A 20,975-nucleotide genomic window follows, 5' to 3' on the forward strand; every position below is an offset into this window, starting at 1 on the left:
CAATTAACACCATAGGGAAAAGTAAAATTGGCCTCTTTTTTGTGTGTTGTGCCATAGTTAAGGACTGTAGCACACGGCAAATACATGGAGAGGCTTTTAATGAGCTGCGGGATTGAGCTGAATAACCCAGAAAGGATGTTGTGTAAACATCACCAGCTCTTTAAACCGTTAAAGGTAATTGATGAGCTTAGTTAAGAGTTCTGGAAGAGAAAAAAAAAAACATCCTTACAGAGGTATGGAGATCCACATTTATTAAACTACTTTCTTTTGAAGAACTACCTGTTTAAAGGCTAGTATTAAATATTACAGATATCCCAAATAACCAGCACTGCGAACAAATTGCACATATTTTATAATTGAGTACAGTGAATATTCACATGAGGTGCGTCTTTCAGAAAACGCATCAACATTATTATTATTATTATTATTATTATTATTATTATTATTATTATTATAAACTTGGAGCAATCTTGCTTTGTTTTTTAATCCATGTATTCCATTCAAGGAATAAAAAAGCATGGGTGGATTCATTTGCGATTCATAATGTGATTTTACGATTTGTACGGTTTTAGTTTGTAAAGTACAGTGTAACCGTGTGACACGTATTGTTGAGCAAGCTCGTGAAATATTACACATCTCAATTGTACGGGTGTCTTAATGGTTGATATGATTCTCCCTGATCTGATGTGAGATCGTCATCCAGCTTCATAAACTGGTGGCTGTTTAGCAGCGGCTTTCCCAGCAGGGGTCAATCTATACAAGACATGCAGGCATTAGAAAACAAACAAAAACATATTTATTTGTTTTTGTGTATTTGTTTTCCTGAATGTTGCATTTCCAATATGTAATTCCTTTTTAAGCAATGTGGTAGCTGGCAGGGGAATAAAAAAGAATACATATAAATAAATAAAATAAATGAGCATAACGTAAATCGATAAAGGTGTTCACCCAGGTTAATTTGTTATTTATTAATTATGCACATTTCACCAGGAGAAATAACTATGTCTCCTATTGTTTTGTAGTCCTGTCCTTTGCTGAATACAAGCACGTCAATAAACTTCACAGCTTTGACAGCTGAGAAATGTTACTTCCCCACACATTTCCCAGCTAATTAATGAACTCTTGTCTGCTCACCTGTGCCTTTGTAGTTTGTTTGAATGCTGGTCGAATCACTTTGGGATCCATCACCTCTGAGGGTTTTCCTGTTCGTTTGTACTGAACCGTTACTGCATGTGACAGCCCGTGGTTCTGTCAGAAAGAATTGGCCCCCTTGAAAAGTCAGCTGTGGAGGGAAGTGACAAGTTAATGGAAGCTAAAGCACTAATGGCAGTGCCTGGTGAAAGCAGGGGAGGTCGTCCGCAATGTTTGCCCTGGCTTTCGAAGATGTCTCTTTGCATTGCTGTTTGGGTATGAAGGGGACAACGTTGCTTCAGTTTCCCCCTTACACAGGCATTGCACAAACAATTGGGGATTTAATACGTCATTCCCACAGCAGCATGTTACATATACAGTAGATGCTTTAATGGAAAATGCTGGCTGACAAAACTTATGTTTCTTAATACCAGCACTAAAGTACTAAACAGTATGATAATGTGCCTTCAAGCAGTACAACATAATTTTTTTTTAAAAAACAGCTAAGAAACCTTACTGAAATATGCGGTTATACTGTTTAGTGTGTCCTCAGCATCAGCAAATGTATGGGGTCCATCTAATGATATAAACTGTGCTGGATCTAAATAATATAATTCTATATTAATCCCTCAGTGCTGATCTATTGTACCTCTTGCTGAAATCACTTATCATGATACAAATGCAATGGAAAAAGGTCTGCATTAGAATCAGGTTTAAGAGTTTTGGGGCAGTGGGATTCAGATGCACAACTGTTTGTATTGTTAAAATAGTCAACAACGTATCCCTCCATGTTTTAATTGAAAGGGTTATTTGCTTCTCGTATGCAGTTAGCGATTCCAGGTAGTTGAAGAAGGAGATGGCACATTGCTTGTTGTGTTATAAGAAACAAAAGAATTCTTAAAGCTTATTGACAGGTGGTAGATCTCATTAGGAGCAGATTTATTGAAGAGCAGAAAATGCGTAAGAAAGCAAGGTTTAACAGGGGTTACTGAACATTGAGTAAATTTTTAGTTTAGGAAAATATTGAAAAAATTGTGGATATGACCTGTAACACATTGAGTATAAATAACATATATTCTTTTGACAGTGAAAATAACTGAGTTGAGTACACGATTAGCAGGTGTAATTAAGATAACTCCAAATGAAAGCTGCCTCAGGCTGTGTTAGTCAGTAATTTAGAATATTACTTATTGGAGTCTGTTCACAGAGCTGTAAGTCACCGTGAGTTATTTAAAAACTTTTTAAAGTCTGTTTTGATTAATTAAATACTTTTTGATATCAATTAATCTATTCTGTTTGCAGTTTTTTTTTTTCTGCTATCAAAGTTTGAAAATGGACCCTATTGTTATTGTTATTATTATTACAGTAAGCCATTGTGTATCCGCCCCTCACAAATACACCCTAACCGTTTATCTGCCATGATCAAGCTCTTCAGTAGTGTGTGTTTGTGTGTGTCAGAGAGAGTGAGTAAGTGAGTGAGAGATAACCAAAACCAGGGTTGGGTACTGGTGAGAGAGTAAGCAAGTCAAAACCTCCATCAGCCGGGTGAGTAGCTCGAATTCATTTATTATTGAACAGAGAGGATTAGTTCAGAGATTAAAGATCCCAACAGGGGCATCATTTGCTATATGGCGGAGGGGGGGAGGGCAGTTGACCCCTACCAACCCCCCAGACCTTGGTTTGCCCCCTTACAATCAATAGAGCATTATGTCTTCCACTTTCCTACCCCCCCAGACTCATCATAAAATCACACATAAGAATAAAATCCGTTTTTCAAACAACATTCTTTTCTAATCTTACCGGATTTGGAATGAAGTTGGCGACGGTTGCTATGTGATGACATTGTTCGAACTCAGATTTTTAATGCGTCCGTCGGCGGCGTTCATTCATTTTTGATTGGGAGTTCATCATTGTCCATCGATTATACGTTGACAACACAGAATTACATTGCACTGTATTATTTCTATAATAATATAATATTATTTACATCAGGATGAGTCAAAGGGAAATGTAGGATATATTTGTCACAGCAGGTAGGAAACTGAAGAAATTAAACACAGCGAAAGAACAAGGAGGGATTCACTTGGAGAAACTATTAATATTGCTTATGCCCAAATACAGTTATGTATACATGATCTAAAGAAAAGGTACCATAGATTTGAAAACGAGATTTAGGCTCATGTGTACGGCTGTGTTGTGTGTTTTCAGGTTTAGGCTCATGTGTAGGGCTGTGTTGTGTGTTTTCAAGTTTAGGCTCATGTGTAGGGCTGTGTTGTGTGTTTTCAGGTTTAGGCTCATGTGTAGAGCTGTGTTATGTGTTTTCAGGTTTAGGCTCATGTGTAGAGCTGTGTTGTGTGTTTTCAGGTTTAGGCTCATGTGTAGGACTGTGTTGTGTGTTTTCAGGTTCATTGTTGTTCCACAGTGGATCAGCAGAAAATAATATTTAAGGTGGTACATTAGATACATTCGGGTAGGCAATTTTATACATGAAAATCAATGCAATACATTACTTTTTTTTCGAGTTTGTTATAATCCAGTGCCATGCTTTAAAAATACTTGCATTGCACATTCTGTATAATTTATCTTAAGAATAAGAACTATGTTGACAAAGAGCAGCCCACTATCTCATTGTAAACTAATTACTGTTTTAAAATGTTACATTGCTTAAATATGCATTTATATGGAAAAAAAAAAAAAGATTAGGCAATGTTATTCATGAAAATCAATGGATTTCTTTTTGCAACATATTTTTGCCGTATGCAAACGTTGGTATTATTTTGGCAAAAACATTAGACTTACAGGCTGGTGTTGACAGATTTGCCAGTCTAATGTCCCTAGCTGCTGCTCTAAAACATTGCAAAAAAATGGATGTTTTACTGCTATTTGTTTAATGTAGCAGTAGTTACAGTATGTAACTGTGAAACGTTTACTTTACTGGGATATTGGAAGCTGGAAGCAAAGCAATTCGGTTAGCTTAAAGCCTGTTCCCACTTTTAAAACACATATTCCTTACTCTGGTCTCACCACAGTCGGATATGCGACAGACTACTGTATTATAATTATTATTATAAACGCATAACCTTTGTATTTAGTTCACAGTTATGTCATGTGCTTCAGAAGTGCATTACATAAGCCTTATGTAATAGGATGTTCATATTGTGTATTCCGTTGTTCTAGGATCTAGGGTAGAGGTCTTCACCGGTCCAAATTAATCAATCTGACCCCACCACCAACCAACAATTATTTACCCGACCTGACCCGATGTAATATTCTTGTTATTAGACCTGGATCCGACCTGGCCTGAGAAAACAGTGGAACTCTTTTCCTTTCCCCAGCTTAGTATATGCACTGACTAGATACAGGATTAAAGCAGTGTATTCCATTCGAACTGGAAATCAGGCTGAACTACAGACATTTATTCCATCATGAACCTACACAGAGGACTGTAAAATTAAATATATAATATGTTTGTGTAAAAGATATAAAGACAATACATTATCTGAAAATCAAGTGAACTGGAGTACGATCTTGTAAATGCATGATTTTATTACACAACTTAACACAAGAGCAAATGGAATTGAGATGAAAAATTTGTGTTTTGCAAAACTTGTTTTCCTTCTTTGCCAACAATAACAGCAAATTATTCCCACAGCGCAGACTTGCATTTTTCTGTGAGCTTTTGTTCATGGAATTCGTTTTTCTTAAGTTATATGAAGCTAGGTCAGTAAAGGTGCCTATAATTAACCTTAAGAACATGTTCCAGTGTCATCCAAGTATCCTGGTAACACAGCAGGTCATTAGGATGCTGTTTGCATGAGGGAACTTAATAATAAGTGATATAACCTACAGTTTAATAGTGGCTCTGAAAGCGATGACATCCAATAACAACAGAGGCACACTCGTGTTTTTTTTTTTTTTTTTTTTTAATCTTTAAAATTTTTGTAAGTCTGACCCATACATCAGTATCTAATAAAACACGTCTGATTGCGACTTCTAATGGTACCCTTCATTTTGACATGTGATGTAAGATGGCCGCCACATTTAGGTCATTTGACTTGTTGGTGTCCGGACTACTTCTGTTTACTATGATTCTAGAGGTCAAGTTTGATCGTGGCTATAATAAAAGAACAAGTAACCTAATGTGGCTATCACAGTAAGGACATGTGAAGTTTCTTGCATACGTTGCCAGTACACTTTGACCTGTTACCTTAGCATTATGTACACCACTATATTCTATGATTTTCACATTTAAGTACATTCCAATACCAGTGTTGTGCAGGCACAAATTAACTGTTTCACTTACAGGTTGTTTCAAACACTTGACATATCAATGATACAGATATTTAGAAAGGCATTACACTTACATTATGCAGCAAAGAATGTTTTTGTTCACAAACTGTTCTTGTGCAATTTAAACTGTAAATGACTCAGAATAAGTCAGAATAACTTTCAAAGTGGTGACTCAAACTCATAATGTTAAGCTAAATGTTATGGAGAATGGTAATGACCTCAAAAGTTCAAATGCATTTCCCCATATAGTTCTGATTAACTGAAGAGCCACCATACTTAATGTCCTTTATAATAAGATCTACTTGGGTAATGCGGTCTCAGTCACGTAACAGCTAAAACATACACAATGTGTTCTGTGCATTTAGAATGGTACAAAGCATTCCACTGTGTTATCAGCTTACACCGATGAGCAAAGCCATTATTACAGTACTGTATTTCTCTATTGGAGTACATTTATCACACAAGTGGTATGAGTAATATAAATATTGATCACTATCTGTGTAATCCAGCTTTTAAGCATTCCAGTAGCAGACATAACGTTTCAATATTAATTAGAAAAAGAAGTAATTTGGTAAATGCCAGCGCACTTGATTTCTGAATGGAAATGAAGAAATATATATAATGGCTTATTGATTGGTTAAAAGGACCTCATTCACAAGTATAATAGCAGTTGCTGTAAGTTTATTATCTATTGTTATGCAATTTCAACAGCACTCAGGAGTTCCTTGGCACTGATCTCAAGAAAAGGACTTTTGAGAACCTGGATTCTGCTTGTCTGCATGATTTTTCATATGCAAGGCCTGTACTTAAGATGAGAAACAGTAAAAGATAGTACAGCTATTTTTAGTAGTAATTAAAATAACATAGAGGCACATCACACTGCACTGTATGTAATTCTCCAATTATGTAATAAGATGCCAGCCTAGTTTGAAACATTTAATAAGAGCTGTGCATGTGTCAATAATTAATGTTTACATACAAATTCAAACATAATTACTAAGTAGTTAGCAATGCCATGGATGGGTGGCCTCAAAGAGTAAGATGTTTTGCTGGAGGGTGTATGTCAATGATGAAGGTGCAATTCCGTGTTACAAAGTTAACTAACAACTTTCATGAGTTCAAATACAAAAGCATGTTTATACTTTTGAATTTAAGCGGCTATTTCATTTTTATCACATGCATAATACAAAATTTAAATGTCCTATTTAATGCAGTTTGGGAGAATAGTTTAAGCTTATCACTTTAATTCCATCAGAAAAAAAAAAAAAAATAATAATAATAATAATAATAATAATAATAATAATAATAATAATAATAATAATATGTTTTGAGTTTATCCCATTTATAATTAAACATATACTATCATGATAGACTGAATGCAGTCATTTAATTTTGTTCAAACTGGTTGTCACTGCCGTGAAAACACTGTAATTGGTGCATATGTTTAACTGGAAAGAATTCTGACCTTTGAAAAACAGTGAAAGGAATGTTGAGTGATTTCTTTATTTGTGGGGGCAATCTGTCCTAGTAGTGTGAAGCCCTCTTGTAGTTAATGTAGTCAATGTGTGAAGTAAATGCATGTTCCTGTCAACTCCTTTGGCGATGGACTCTGTGTGTTCTATTACCATGGCAGTCTTAGAATTGAGATGCTACACCTCAGTAGATCAAAAAGATGTTGGGGTGGGGTGGGGGTGGGGTGGGGGATAAAGGGGAAAAAAGACAGAATTAATTTGTTTAATTATTTGTCTTTCCTCTTTAGAAAGTATAGCAAGTACATTTTTACTAGCATGGATGTTTGTGGTTAAAACAACAGCACTGCACTGAAACTGTTATGTTAAATTTTATATAACAAAGGCTATCTATTTCAGTAATCGCTGTCACTTTTTAATAAAATAATACATAAAAGTATCATAATTTTATTTCATGCAAATAATCATGTGCTTAAGATTAATTAAAAGTGTACTTTATATTACTGTATAAATATTTTTTTTAATGAAAATACCAATTTAGCTGAACGGCAACCTTGTTTCATATTTATTAATGTAAGATTCCCTTATCTTAAGAGAGACATGCTTCCCCCTCTGCTGCTTCACTATAGGGATGCATTTCAGTATTACGTGCTGCTGGCAAAAAAGGATTAGAAACAATTTAACAATTACACCTCAAGGTTGTGACAACAACCCCCATCTATCCTGAAGTGATAACTTATAAGCATATACAAAATGGGAAACCATGAGAAATGCCAAATATGCCAAAGTACTTATGTATATATGGTTTTGAATTGGAGTATACGGTGTTACAGTAAGTTGCCTATGCAGTTGCTATGGAGGAGGCATTGTTTTGGATCAGACTTGGCCACGAAAAAAAAAAATCTGTCAAGCCATCTCCTGACAACTGTTACGCTTGTCAGACTTGAGCACCACTTACTGTAGATACTTGTGCAGATGTTAGTAAATCTGTTTCTACTTGTTTACAGCCTGGGCAAGTTTTTTCGGTGTGTAGTTGTGGGTGTCATAACATCTGACAGCACTCCATGGTTAATTTTAACAAATGTGGCCCACAACAGATAAAGCTTTTTAAGTGATTGTGAAATATTTGGAAAATGTTGTTACTACAGTTGATAACTTGCTCTATAAGCTGAAATAACACATCAACTAAGAGCAGCCCTCTCTCCCATCCACAAGCACATACATACAGTATCCCAGAGAGTCAGTAAGGAATGCTACCCTATTCTATGGCTTTCAGAATGCACAGAAAATTGTGAAAAAGATTATCAGCTGCTATGCATTCTGTGGCACAGTTCCTTGCTGTTCCAAACTCCCAGATGCATTCATCCCATTGTCTGTACAATGCCACATTCTGGCTCCCATCCCATCTGTTTTAGTAATTACTGTCATGTAAACTGATTTTCCAAACGGTGCACTGCCTTGTGGAGAGATAGTCACTATAAGGTTTTTTTTTTTGATTAACTGCGCTGCTGAAATAATTATTGGCACAATGAAATCAGTTTACGGAAGGGGGAAGCTTTTGTGTTGCAGAGAATCGTCTTGCAGGCAAACAGCGCGAGCTGGAGAAGTTGTCAGTGGTAGATTGCAGTCGGAACTTGACATCATTGTTCTAGAACTTAGGAAAAGAAAGAAAAAAACCATTATCGTACACACAGTAACTCATCTGTAAATGTTCACTTGCATTGCATTCATTTTGTTCAGCCTGCCAGTTATCTTTGCTGTATGGAGTGACTTTTGATGCACATCATCTAATTATTTTGTCTATATTATGGTTGTTTTTTCACAAACCTGTAACAGATGGCATTGATGATATATGATTAAAAATAATGTCAGTGTGTTTGTAAAAAACAAAAAACTTAGCTCTACACACAAGTATCTTAATTAACTAAATACATTTAGCAGTAAATGGATTAACTGCTATTCGAATGTAATGCTAAAAGATACACTGGAGCCTAGTTTACAGTATAGATAGCTGCATTCCCAAGTCCCAAACAGAGTCTTCAGGAATGGATAAATCCACACGTCTGTTTTCTATCCTGAGTGTATCTGTATTTTAAAAAGTGAGGATTAAGTTACTCACAGGGTCACGCATTATTTGTTACTGAACCTTCAAAATATTCAACCGTTCAGTCTCACAGTCCTTGGCCTGTGTAGTCAAAAAACCAGCTTGTCTTCCATTCCCTAAATCTAACCACTAGGCCACACTGTCTCCCTTCCCTAATTGATAGTGGCAATCTTTCAGCACAATGTGTACGCTAGAAAATCTGTTTTGAAAAACAAAAGCATTTGATTTTAGGGAGGAGGTGCCATCCTTTTGTTTTCACTCTTGGCTTTCTGATAATGTAAGGAGTAAGATAAAATTTTAACCCCTACTGACATAACTAATATGAAAGGTAGCATTTGATTTATAGATTACACCTTATTAATAATAATAATAATAATAATAATAATAATAATAATAATAATAATAATAATAATAATAATAATAACAGTCATAATAATTTTTTTTTTTTTCAGACTTAAAGTTAATTGAACCCTAAAATGTAGTTTAGAGGTTACTGGAAACCTAATATCCATATGTACTTACTTTTTGTATTTTTATTTTGAATTTTATGTTTAATCTGTAAAACAAAAGGAACATGTCAGGTAATTAGGGCCTGTTTCCCTAAGCAGACACAATGAGTTAAGTACAAAAAAGTATCTGTGGACCTCCGGTATGAAGTATTGGTATGAAGTAACACTGTACTTGATAGACACAGAAAATTGGTAATTCTCTTTTGCTTGGGGTAAGTGTAGGCCTTCACAATGTCTTGATCTTTGTGCAAAGCGCAAAAAAAAAACAAAAAAAAAGCAGTTTAATAAAATCCTTAAAATAAAAGTAAGGATTTTCATGACAAGAAAAAGTAAAGATTTTCATTCAGGGAGAAACAAAAAAGAGCCCTACAGTAATTATTCTTTCTTTGCAAATTCTTAAAAAAGCAGCTTCTTCATCTGTTTAAGAGGGTGTGATGGTCATTAGTACTTGAAAAAAAAAATCTTACTTATAAAAGTATTTGGCGTCCTCCTTTTTTCTCCATGGCTTTTTATGAAGAAAAAAGCATTTTGTGGATTTCTTCAAACCGCTGCAGTGGTAATTATCTTCAAGGTCATTAACTTTATAATACCAGGACTGTGTGTGAGGCAGGCTGTTCTCTCTGCACCAGGCCTGATAACTTATGAGATGGCATGAGAATGGGGGGGTGAAGGGACATCTGCAGTGCTGCCCCTAGCACTCTTACCACCCACTCACAGCTCCAGGTTAGAAACAAGAGAAATTATAGAAGACCATTGGACATGTATAACTTCACCACCAGTCACTGTCACTGCATTGTTGCAAATATCTTTTTAAACACAATTGTGATGGTTTTGATCAAAATATCCTGGGTCATTAATCAGATGTGGAAATACTACCAAAGTAATTTCACTCCCCATCACTTGTCCAGTGTTTGTAGAGTGCCTCCATTTCATCTATTGCCTACGCTTATGTCTAAATAAAAGTCACTCTCACCCACCTCTATTGCTGAAAGAGAGGAGACTGCTGCAGGCTGCAATGTTCAGAAGACAAAATGGGGGTGTTTAGTGGTGGGGAAACTTCAATAACATTCACACTTTATTAAAGATTAAAAAAAACAAGACAAAGTTAAGTTTCATTCTTGTTGCCCTCTAGTGCTTTTTTGAATCTCTACCATGTATAAAATAACATCCTAACTACATAGGTTCACATCAATTCTTTAATCTCTGTTTAATAATACCGCGGTACATATCTATCTATATATATATATATATATATATATATATATATATATATATATATATATATATATAATTTATATATATTAATATTATATATATATATTATATAACTTATATAGATATATATGAAATTTAAATAAGACATTTAAGGGGTGTTAAATCTGGCAGTGAAAGTAAGAGTGGTTTAACCCTGTCACAAAAATATATTGCATTAGAACTATGCAAACATTAACTCCCTAATTTTGTATTTATGTATTTAAATACACATGTGTGTTTATTCCAGTTGTTTCCAAACGTGTTTTTAAAATATTTTGTATAAAAATGTAATTCTTTGGTGCGATTTCCAATGTTTTCCTTGTGAAAGCGGGTGCCTGTGCTGTAATTAAAGTTTTATTGGGGGAAAAAAAAAAGCTTAATCACGCCCTTAATCTCTGCTTTGACTTTGATTGGCATAGCGTCACAGATGTTTACTATTGCAACCATAGCAACGTGTTCCCTATAAAGCCATGATGTACATATATATACCTGTGTCAACATGGAAATTTTATAACAATAAGAGTAGTTCTGCTTGGGAAGAAGTGTGTCAGAGTTGACAACAAAGCCAACAGGCACATTCAGAAAAGTCCATGTTGATTTTGAAAAGTCTTTGTACTTAATTTACCATTCTTTGCATTCTGCTTTATGTGTTGGAAGTTAGGGACACATGTCTTCCCCCTCTGTGCTACTTTATCTTTAAAGCTAAAGTGTAATAGCGCAAGACACTATAAATCACCTTTTCTACCAGAATGCTGTTTTTGTTACATTGATTGCAAATGTCCTTATAGTGTTGAAATTGGCTGCATGTTTCAGAATAAACGCTGCACTGAAGGCAAAGTTGCATGTACTGTTTAGGCTACCTCAAAAGCAATACATACAAAGAAAATAAGAGAGAAAAAAAACATGCCTGACTATTGTAGGAAGATGCTTCTTAAGGCAAGGAAAGAAAAAAAGAATGAGAGAAAAGGGGAGCTGAAAAGAATATTCTGTAGTGTTCAGCATGAATACCATGTTTCTTTATGTCCCCCTCTTGTGTGAGATGTAAAAAGGTTCCATATACCATATTTGTTAGATATTTGTTTGAAAATCACTATGGGTTGTAGAAATACAAAAAACAGTACTGTAAGATGAAAGCATTTTTTTCTTTTTCTTTTTTAAAGAAGAAACCCATATCACAAAACAGAAGACAGAAAACATTTTGCCTTTGCCTGTTACACCTTCCTTGCACCTGAATGAAATATTAACTCTGCTGCTAGTTAAATAATGTGTTTAATCTCCTTTAATTTGCCTTTGTATAGTTGCCGGGCAAAACAGGTTAAAGGTCGGGCTCCTCTATGTGATTCTGTGTAACGGAATTCAGTTTCACTCAATGAGATTCACAGTACATACCTTTTATAAGTCAATTACTTATTTATGCTTCTAACCTCCCAGTATAAAGTAAAGGCTCTTTATACAATGCTCCTGTCCTACTTGGAGAGTCAAAGAGATGAGCACTTTTAAAAGGTATGTTTATTTTAGCCTAACTGATGTGTATTTTTGCCTGTATAATTGCAAGGATTACTTGTCATTCTTTCCATGTATTTGTTCTAGAGAGGGAAGCCTCACTGCCCTTTTTCCCATGTCAATGCAGGTAAAAAAAAAAGCAATCTAAGTGATTATATCAAAAAGCCATTCAATTTAAACCAGGCAATGACATTAGTTGCCAAAAAATCTCAACAGCTGTTTGTGATTCAGCTTTCTTCTCTCTCCCTCCTCCTCCCCTCCTCTCCCCCGGGATTTCAGAAATCTGAATTTCGGTGAATGAAAAAAGACCCTAGGACCCATTTGACAAATGAGAAGCCGTGCAGCATCAGCACCAGCCTTACTGAAGCCCCACTAAAGGGAGGCAGTCTCTCTCCACTAGTCAGCAAGCTAACTGTTCTGTGTACTGCCTGAGCTTGTGCTGTCAGGGAAGTTCCACACATCCATCGATAGGCTGCAGGCTCTGTCCTCTCAATGTTCCATTTGCAGTCTCTTGAACCTACTGGGGGGCCTTGACTGAGCTGCTGAAGTGAGCTTTGCAAAATTCACACACACACAGCTTCGAAGCCGCTGCCAGCCCGACGAGCAACTCCAACAACCAGCTGACAAGATAGGACCAGCGTGCGTGAATGCAAGCCCCTTCACTTGTTCTACGTAGACTTCAGAGCAACACAATGCAGCATCCCCTTTCGGGTGCAACGTGCGTCGCACTGCCTAATGTGGGCATGTGTCCCCAGCTTTCCTGTGCCTTGACTTTCATGTACTTACAGCAGGTAAGTGCATCTCTGTTTCCAGCTGCAAAAGAAAAAAGGGTTTGAGATTTGAATATTGTATTTAACTAGGTTTTAAAAAGCTTTTCTTTTGTTTGTCTTTTCTGTTTCTTCTTGTTGGTGTTGTTGTTGTTATGAATCAGTGGTGTGGTGTTCCCTAGTTTTAATTCTTTGTAGAGGTAGCCTATAGCCGTACGTAGTACAACCTTTAGCCAATGCAAGATGCAGCCTTTTGTGTTGGGAATGTATCAGTTTTTAAAAAAGTAACGCATTTATGAAATATGCAGCTGAGTAGCAGCCAAACTTATTAAATTATTAACTTTGGCTGCACGGCTCTCATCTTTGTATTGAATTGTTTGAACATCTGTTTAAAACGGTACTCAGTTGTTATACCTTGGAGGCTTGGCGTAATGTCCAATAAGCTACATATCTGTTTTCATTTTGCTTGTGGTTTTGCTGTTTCTTTCAAAATTAACTGTACAGTAATTGGAAAAATAAATAAAATGTTAGCACAGTTCCTTTTACATATTACAATTCCACTGGTTTGGATTATCTGCTTTTAAATATATTTAACAAAACATTCCAGTATGTAAAAATTACATGAATGTACGGAATAAAAAAGAGAGATAGATTATAGTGTTGTGAACCACTAATTGTTCTGTACGTATTACAGTTATATGTTGAACTGGTGGAATTCACATATATACAATAGCTATATTTCTATATATATAAAAACTAGATTTATGTGTTTTATATAATTGAGTATGATAGGGATGGACATGAAATGAAAACATATATTCGGCATAGTAGACTTTCACTGTTAATTTGTTTTTTTTCTGTAACAGTATCCAAGCCAGCAATAGCATTTTCACACTCTCTTCTTTTTGTTAGACCACTGATCTCTCTCCTTCATCTGATCCCATAATGAGCCTTTTGTTTGCGTTTACACTTCTTGGTGTCTACAGCAAACCAAATGTTAACTTTATGGTGGTGCAAATGCGACTTTTCTGTCTTTCTCCCGTTAGTGATCTAATTTGCTTATTTTCTGTAGCACTGAGCAACCACTACCTTTTGATGGGACCTCGAAACTTATCCAACTTGAGTTACATGTAAATGAACATTTTCAAGTAATATTTTTGTGTACTTACAACGAACAGTTTTTTTTTTTTTTTTTTTTTTTTTAAATACTGTTTTTGTTTAGGATATATTTTAGATATATCTAGATAAAACAGTTCAAATACCTCCTCATTTGTACATAATGATCTTGCTTGGTATTTTGTTAATTTAATTTGTCCACTAAAGGTACATTTAGAACTCAGAGCAATACACATTCCTGTAACAACATCACAGAGTAGGGATTTATTTCATGACTATTTAATTGAAATAGTGCAGGTAAAGTACAGAAATGCATACATTGTGAAATAATCCTGTTGATGAAGTGTGGTGTGGTTGATGAGGTAAATAACAGAAAGCATGACTTGTATTATGTTATTACCAAGTACGGGCTACTTATACAGTATATGTTTATTTATATCATACACATGCAGTGTAGCTGCATTAACAGGCCTAGGAAAGCTTTTCAAAGTATATATAAATGTGTAAATAAACAATCTGATTGCATACACATGATCACCGTTTGCTATTCCGCGCATTCTGTGTGCGTAGCAGCAATTGAAAATCTGATGAGATAGTCATTTAAACATAGGAGCGCAACATGAAAGCGACTGAATGAAAGGTAACCTGGGGTACTATGGACCAAAAAAAAAGAAAGTCTTATCTGCATGAACAAATAAGTTGCCAACTAATTTTTTAATAAGCATTCCAAAAAAAAACCCGAAACATAACAAATGATCTTAAGCCATTCCGTTTCTTATTGGATTGTATTATTCTTTTATAACAAGTCTTTATGCACATAGGCTGCTTTTCTTGTATACCAGTGAGAATGGTCCTTTAAAAATACCCATACAGACTGTGGATGAGAAAAACACCTCAGACTTAATAATCACCAGTGATTACATTTATTGCAACCATAATACAAACACCCCTGTAAACAATGTAATTTATATTGTTAATATACCATCACTGGGTGAAGGTAAAACAAAATAATAATAATAATAATAATAATAATAATAATAATAATAATAATAATAATAAAAAAAACTCTGTTATAGTTTCTTATATTCATGTGAGTGTGTACTGCAACCGTATCGTATACGGTGTACCATTGCTTCCAAGTTTTGCAGATGTCACTATCACTGTTAGCAAAGAGCCTCCACTCTCGCATTGATATATTTAACATTGCTTTTTATTTTGTTTTCCAAGATCACTTTTTTGGCACTACACTGTTTTGCCCCAGATGCTTCAGAGCATAATTCAATTTATATTTAGGCTCCTTTATTCTAATTTACTGCCACTACAATTTTACCTGAAGCCTAGTGATATTGTTCCATTGTAGTGCCAACAGTTCTGATTCATGTGATTCAATTATTCATAGTAGCAGTTCTTACTTGATTTAATTCTTTATCCTGTGTGTCATGTCCTGCCTTTCTTTACAAGTTCATTTAATCTAAAATAAAGCAGTCCCTGCCAAAGTGTTTGTCATTCTCTTACTGTGCGAGGCACTTGTAGGAAACTCTTTTCACTAAGTAGTGGGGTTTTGCATTTTAAGAAATGTGTTTTTTAGCATTGTATAGCAAAGAAAATACCAAGATTCATTTTAATAAAGCTTTATCTAAGTCTGCTTCGTTTGTTCATTAAGTAGTCCATATGAAACCAAATTAAAATTGAACTTTTTAAATTAAGTTTGCAATTTAAAAATTAAGTTTGAATTTATTGTGCCCGATTTAGTGTGCTCGACTGTCGAATATTAAAAGAATATTATATTACCCTGACTCAAAATGGTTTTAAACATTACAAAGACATTTTCTATAAGCCTGAAAGCATTGTCAAAATACTTCACAGACTGCGTTAAGTGCTAATGGAAATTATTTCTCTGTGCTGATGGGCAATACATCATTATGCATGTCTTGCTAACATGTCTATGTGCTGTTTGTGAAGTTACTGGTAACATACCCACACTAATGTGATTTAAGCCTTTTTGCATTGCAATTAAACTTCCTGAAAATAGCCCAATACAAAAGTATTACTGCAACAGTATTTATTATATTAGACAGATTATTTACAAATGAAGTTTTCAGATACATGAGTATAGATAAATGCATCCCAAGCGTGAGGTATATATTGCGGCCATATACTATGTTTAAAAAAAATGATTGGTGCTGTTTGAATTATGACTAAAATGATACATTAAAAAATGTTCTAGAAGCAATGCTTTTGGTTCTGTTCTGCCTATGTATTTCTGTGTGTGTGCGTGTGCATGAGCATGCACATCTATATTTCTATATCAATCCATCCATCTCTGTGCCTATACATCTATTTATCTACACGTTCACGCTACATGAACTGGCATGTACACTCAGACCTGTTTTATATAAATGGTTTGCTATATCTCTAACCTTCAGATAATTAATGTGGCATCCATAAGGTTAGAAAAGGGGATTCTAACCAAGCTTGACGGGCAAAAAAATATAGCCCTCCCCTCCGGGTGAATGAGAGTGTGGATTTGCACGGTTCTGATCAGCAGTACAGCTCTAACCAGCTGCCTTTTTGACTAGACATCTTTTGACGGCACGCTTTTTTTCTTTTCCTTTTTATTCCCAAAAGCGTAGAAAAGATAACATGCATTTCTGCAAATCATGATTTTAAACATTGGGAACTTCATTTTCCACCGTGTGCGACGTCCACAATGTTTTAATGAACTGATCAGTGATTGCCTGTCCCTTATTGTTTGGATTGCATGTATTGTGGAACTGAAACTTTATATTATATTCACTTTATTTTAGAAGAAAAAACATTTATGTAAAGTGGAATTTGCAGTAGAGACTGAAGAATTGCCATGATTTTTCATAATTGTTCCGGTCATATCCTGATGCTATTATAGATTAATTAATTTTGTTGTGTGTAAATTATTTATGATTATTCAGTGTTTATTACAGTTTAAAGCTGATTACCAGCCTTTTTTTAAATTAATGTTCAACTTTATGGCTTTTACCTGTTTACTCAAATCTTTTGAAATATAATTGTCACTCTGTTATTAATTGCACATCAACATAATGAATCATAACCTTATATATCTTGACAAATAACCTTAGAATAGCCAGTATTTTTTCATCTCTTCTTACAATGCATTTCAACCTCGTTAGATACTTATTTCATATGTTAAAAGCACTGCCTGACAATGGTTTATGAACACTGTACTAACTAACACTGCAAACTAACTCCAGTACTAATAAGAAAGCATGTGTGTGCATGAATAATAACTAATTGAAAAGTGATTTCCAACTTAACTGCTATCTGTGTGAATGCAGCTTGCAAGTGGAGTTTATTGATAAGCCTCTGGGCATTTACTAACACACTTACCAAGCGACATTAGGAACCTAAGAATACTTGGTAAAAGCACAAAGTTCCTCATACGTTTCTGACTTGTTTATTATTATTATTATTATTATTATTATTATTATTATTATTATTATTATTATTATTACTAGTGGTAGCGGTAGTGGTAGTAGTATTAGTATTAATAATATTAGCGTTTGATCATTTATTACTGTAAAGTACATTCTGATGACTGTGCTAACACATTTATTTATTATATATTTTTAAAATAAAATGTACAGCCTTTTCTTCTATACATTTATTTAAAGTAATAAAACAATTTTAAGAACCAACAGTCGTCCCTTGCAGTTCTATACACCAGTGACCCCATTGCTTTATTGAGGGGAAGGGAGAGGGAGGCTCTCCAAAATAGTGTGTCATCTGCAGTGCTTGTGAGTCTGTGAGCACATGTGTTTGTGAGTGGAGAAGGACTATTACTTTCTTCTGTTAATGATGATACATAGAGTTTTCTTTTACGCACGGAAGCATTTTGTATGCAGGGTAATGGTTCTCAAATGAAGCTATTCTTCATAGTAGACACCCTCAGATTGAAAGCAATCCCACTAAAATCATTGCACGCTCTTGCTGGTTTCCAATTAGAACCTAATTTCCACATTAGAATATTCTTCTTTCCTATATTCAATGTTAAGAATCTTTATAAAGGAATTACATTGGTTTTCTCTCCATATTTCATAGATGATGCTGATTATGATATCTAATCACTTTTAAAATGTTGACATTTTAAATTATTTTAAACACATTGGTATTAATAAAAAATAATATCCCTGAAGTGACTGGATTCATATACAAACGCTGGTCATGGTTTAATAGATGAGCCATAATATGATTTGTTATGTTTTTAACTTCATATAGTATAAAACAACTAAGAAATGTGTTCATAAATGATTACACACGGGCGAAGAGAGAATTTTCCTGAAAATGTATACAGTATCCATTCTCCGCAGCAGTATTACGCTATAAAGTTCCATATTTCTATTAAGAGGTGTTTAGTTAAAGAAGAGGCGCATTCAGGCTTCAGTAACCACTAATGGAATCAATGATCTGTATTTGATTTTGGTGAACCAGTATCACTAGTGAACCTAACTGTTAAAGTTACTGGTACAGTATTCACAGGTGGACATACAGCATAGGGGTCAGACAACCACTGAAACACCTGCCTTTACACTGTCAATATGGGCCTGGTTTCTTGTGATGAGTGTTTAGTACTGGAGGAATTCATCACCATTGTCTAATTCCTTTTGAGGTGTAAATCTGTTACAAAAGTCTGGTCTCCATTGTGGCAAAAGGAGTCACTTTTGAGACTTTCTTTGTGAAGTATCAATGTTATATATGGAAGCATCCATCAACAGAGCCCCATCTTTCAAAGTCACACATTTTATATGATACACAGAGATGTACAGCTGTACAGATGTACTACATACTGTAGTGCCGTGCATGACTTTACAATGGTATTGTCCAACCCGTTTCTAAATGCTGCACACGCACACAAACACGCACACACACACACACACACACACACACACACACACACACACACACACACACACACACACACACACACACGTGTAGACTGAATGGTTGGAGAAACACCATCAATTTGGGTACCAAAACAGCCAGCCTAGCTTGCCTTTTAAAAAGATCAAGTAACGTAATATAATTTGAAATGATCATTCTGTCTATATACATTTGTTTTCCTGATCTATAATAATATATGGCCCACCAGCACATGCACAGCTTCTCTATTGTACAATGTAATTAGGTAAACCATTTGGCAGATTACTTATAAATATAATTTAAATTAGCTGAATGAATATTTTATTAAGAAAAGACACTAGGAATATTTTATTTCTCCCCCATTTTCACTGAAATTGTAATTAAAACTGTAACTGGAGGAGCCGAAGACCCAGTGGCTTACTAAAGCACCCTTCAGGTTTCTTTTTTTTCTTTCCCGAAAGATTAACCATCATTTCTCAAGGTTCTAAATAGATTGTCTTGCCATCAGTTTTAGATTCAAGTGTTTAATTTGGGCTCTCCTGAGGAACTCTGTCAATTCTCTCCGAACATCACTCATTTACTGCTGACTGAACGCAACCCAGAGCTATTGACTTATTTTACATAGCTCTTCCCCTCCTCCCCTGTCAAGACAGCAGTCTAGTGAATGTAATTAGGGGAAAATAGCATATGTAATGGCCACACTGTGCTCATGTTGTGGTTGCCCTGTGTCTTTGGTCCTGCTTGCGTAGCAGTCTCCAGCTGTGGGAAGAGCTCTTAGTGTTTGATTCCTATTCTTTTGTTGTGGCAGAACACACACGGAATCAGAATTAGGCACCAGGAACAAGGAAAGGTAAAAAAAGGAAGAAAGCTGAAGGATTTTTCTGGTCACATCTAGGTTAGGACCCTGCTGATCCCAAGGTGATCATGTGGAATCAACCATCAAATAAGAAAGGCTGTTTCCTTGCCAGAGCAGTTTGGATACTGTTGATATGTTTGTTTGTTTTTTTTTCTTTTTTGGGGGGGGGGGGTCATTATCATCCAATTTCACCGATACGCGAAGAGAGAATTTAGTCTGTTTTTCTACAGAGCAAGACAGTAGAGTGTGGGTGTCCAAAATGCCCTAGTAATGATTCCCAACCATTCCATAAAGAGCCTGATCGGTTTTGCAGTGGGAGGATAATCCAGTCACCACACTCCCTCCCACTCTGGAGAAAGGCTGCCTGGAAGCTGCACTGGGTGGTGTGCTTGTTTTGTTAAATGTCATGTAACAGCTGAGTACCAGGGATAGTGCTGAGGCTGATGCACTCATCGTACATAGCAGCAGATTAGGATTGGATTGTGGTGTGCCAAAGGATCATTATTACCAGCACTGTGCAGCCCCTGTATAAAGTTTTGAAACAGTGTACATTCTGTCCTATTCCGTTTGCTTATCATTTCATTTATTAAGGGGAAAATAGCTAAACTGGTTAGAAAGGGCTTGCAGTGCATTTGAAAGAACTATGCAATATTAGATTTGGAAATGGAACATTTTAAAGTTTTTTTTTTTTTTTTTACACATATGCAGCCAATAGTTGCTCGGTAACTTTGAATGTTTGGAGTATGTTGATATTTAGAGTACTATATATGATCTTTGGGGTCTATTTAATTGATCTTAATGGAGGCAGATTTAAATACAGCTTTTTAGATAATAAATAAAGGTCATGAAATCAAATATCCAAGAGTTCACGTTGGTCTGTTGAGATCATTTCTATCAGGTCTCTGTTTAGAGCACTCAATTAGACCCCTATATGTTATACAGCTAAGATAAATTACTCTCCTTCAAGAAAAAAAGAAAGAAAGAAAACCGTTGTGGGTGGTGCAACTGTCGGTTGTGGTTTACCTAAGCTTCGATTTGCCCTGATCTGCAATTTGTGCTGCT

General features: G+C 35.3%; 1 protein-coding gene across 21 annotated transcripts in view; it reads left to right on the plus strand.

The window, feature by feature from the left end:
* LOC121330646 (RNA binding protein fox-1 homolog 1-like) overlaps positions 1–20,975 on the plus strand; it is an 879,666-nt gene that overhangs the window by 697,999 nt on the left and 160,692 nt on the right. The window contains exon 1 of one of the 21 annotated variants that reach the window (XM_041277316.1): positions 12,620–13,051. The exons of the other annotated variants lie outside the window; for them this stretch is intronic. Within the exon in view, the coding sequence (XP_041133250.1) occupies positions 12,908–13,051 (144 nt within the window). The 5' untranslated portion in view covers positions 12,620–12,907. Of the gene's footprint in view, positions 1–12,619; positions 13,052–20,975 lie in introns of those variants that run through there. 21 annotated transcript variants of the gene reach the window in all.

This window comes from Polyodon spathula, chromosome 18 (genome assembly GCF_017654505.1).
Source record: "Polyodon spathula isolate WHYD16114869_AA chromosome 18, ASM1765450v1, whole genome shotgun sequence".
Classification (NCBI taxonomy): Eukaryota; Metazoa; Chordata; class Actinopteri; order Acipenseriformes; family Polyodontidae; genus Polyodon; species Polyodon spathula.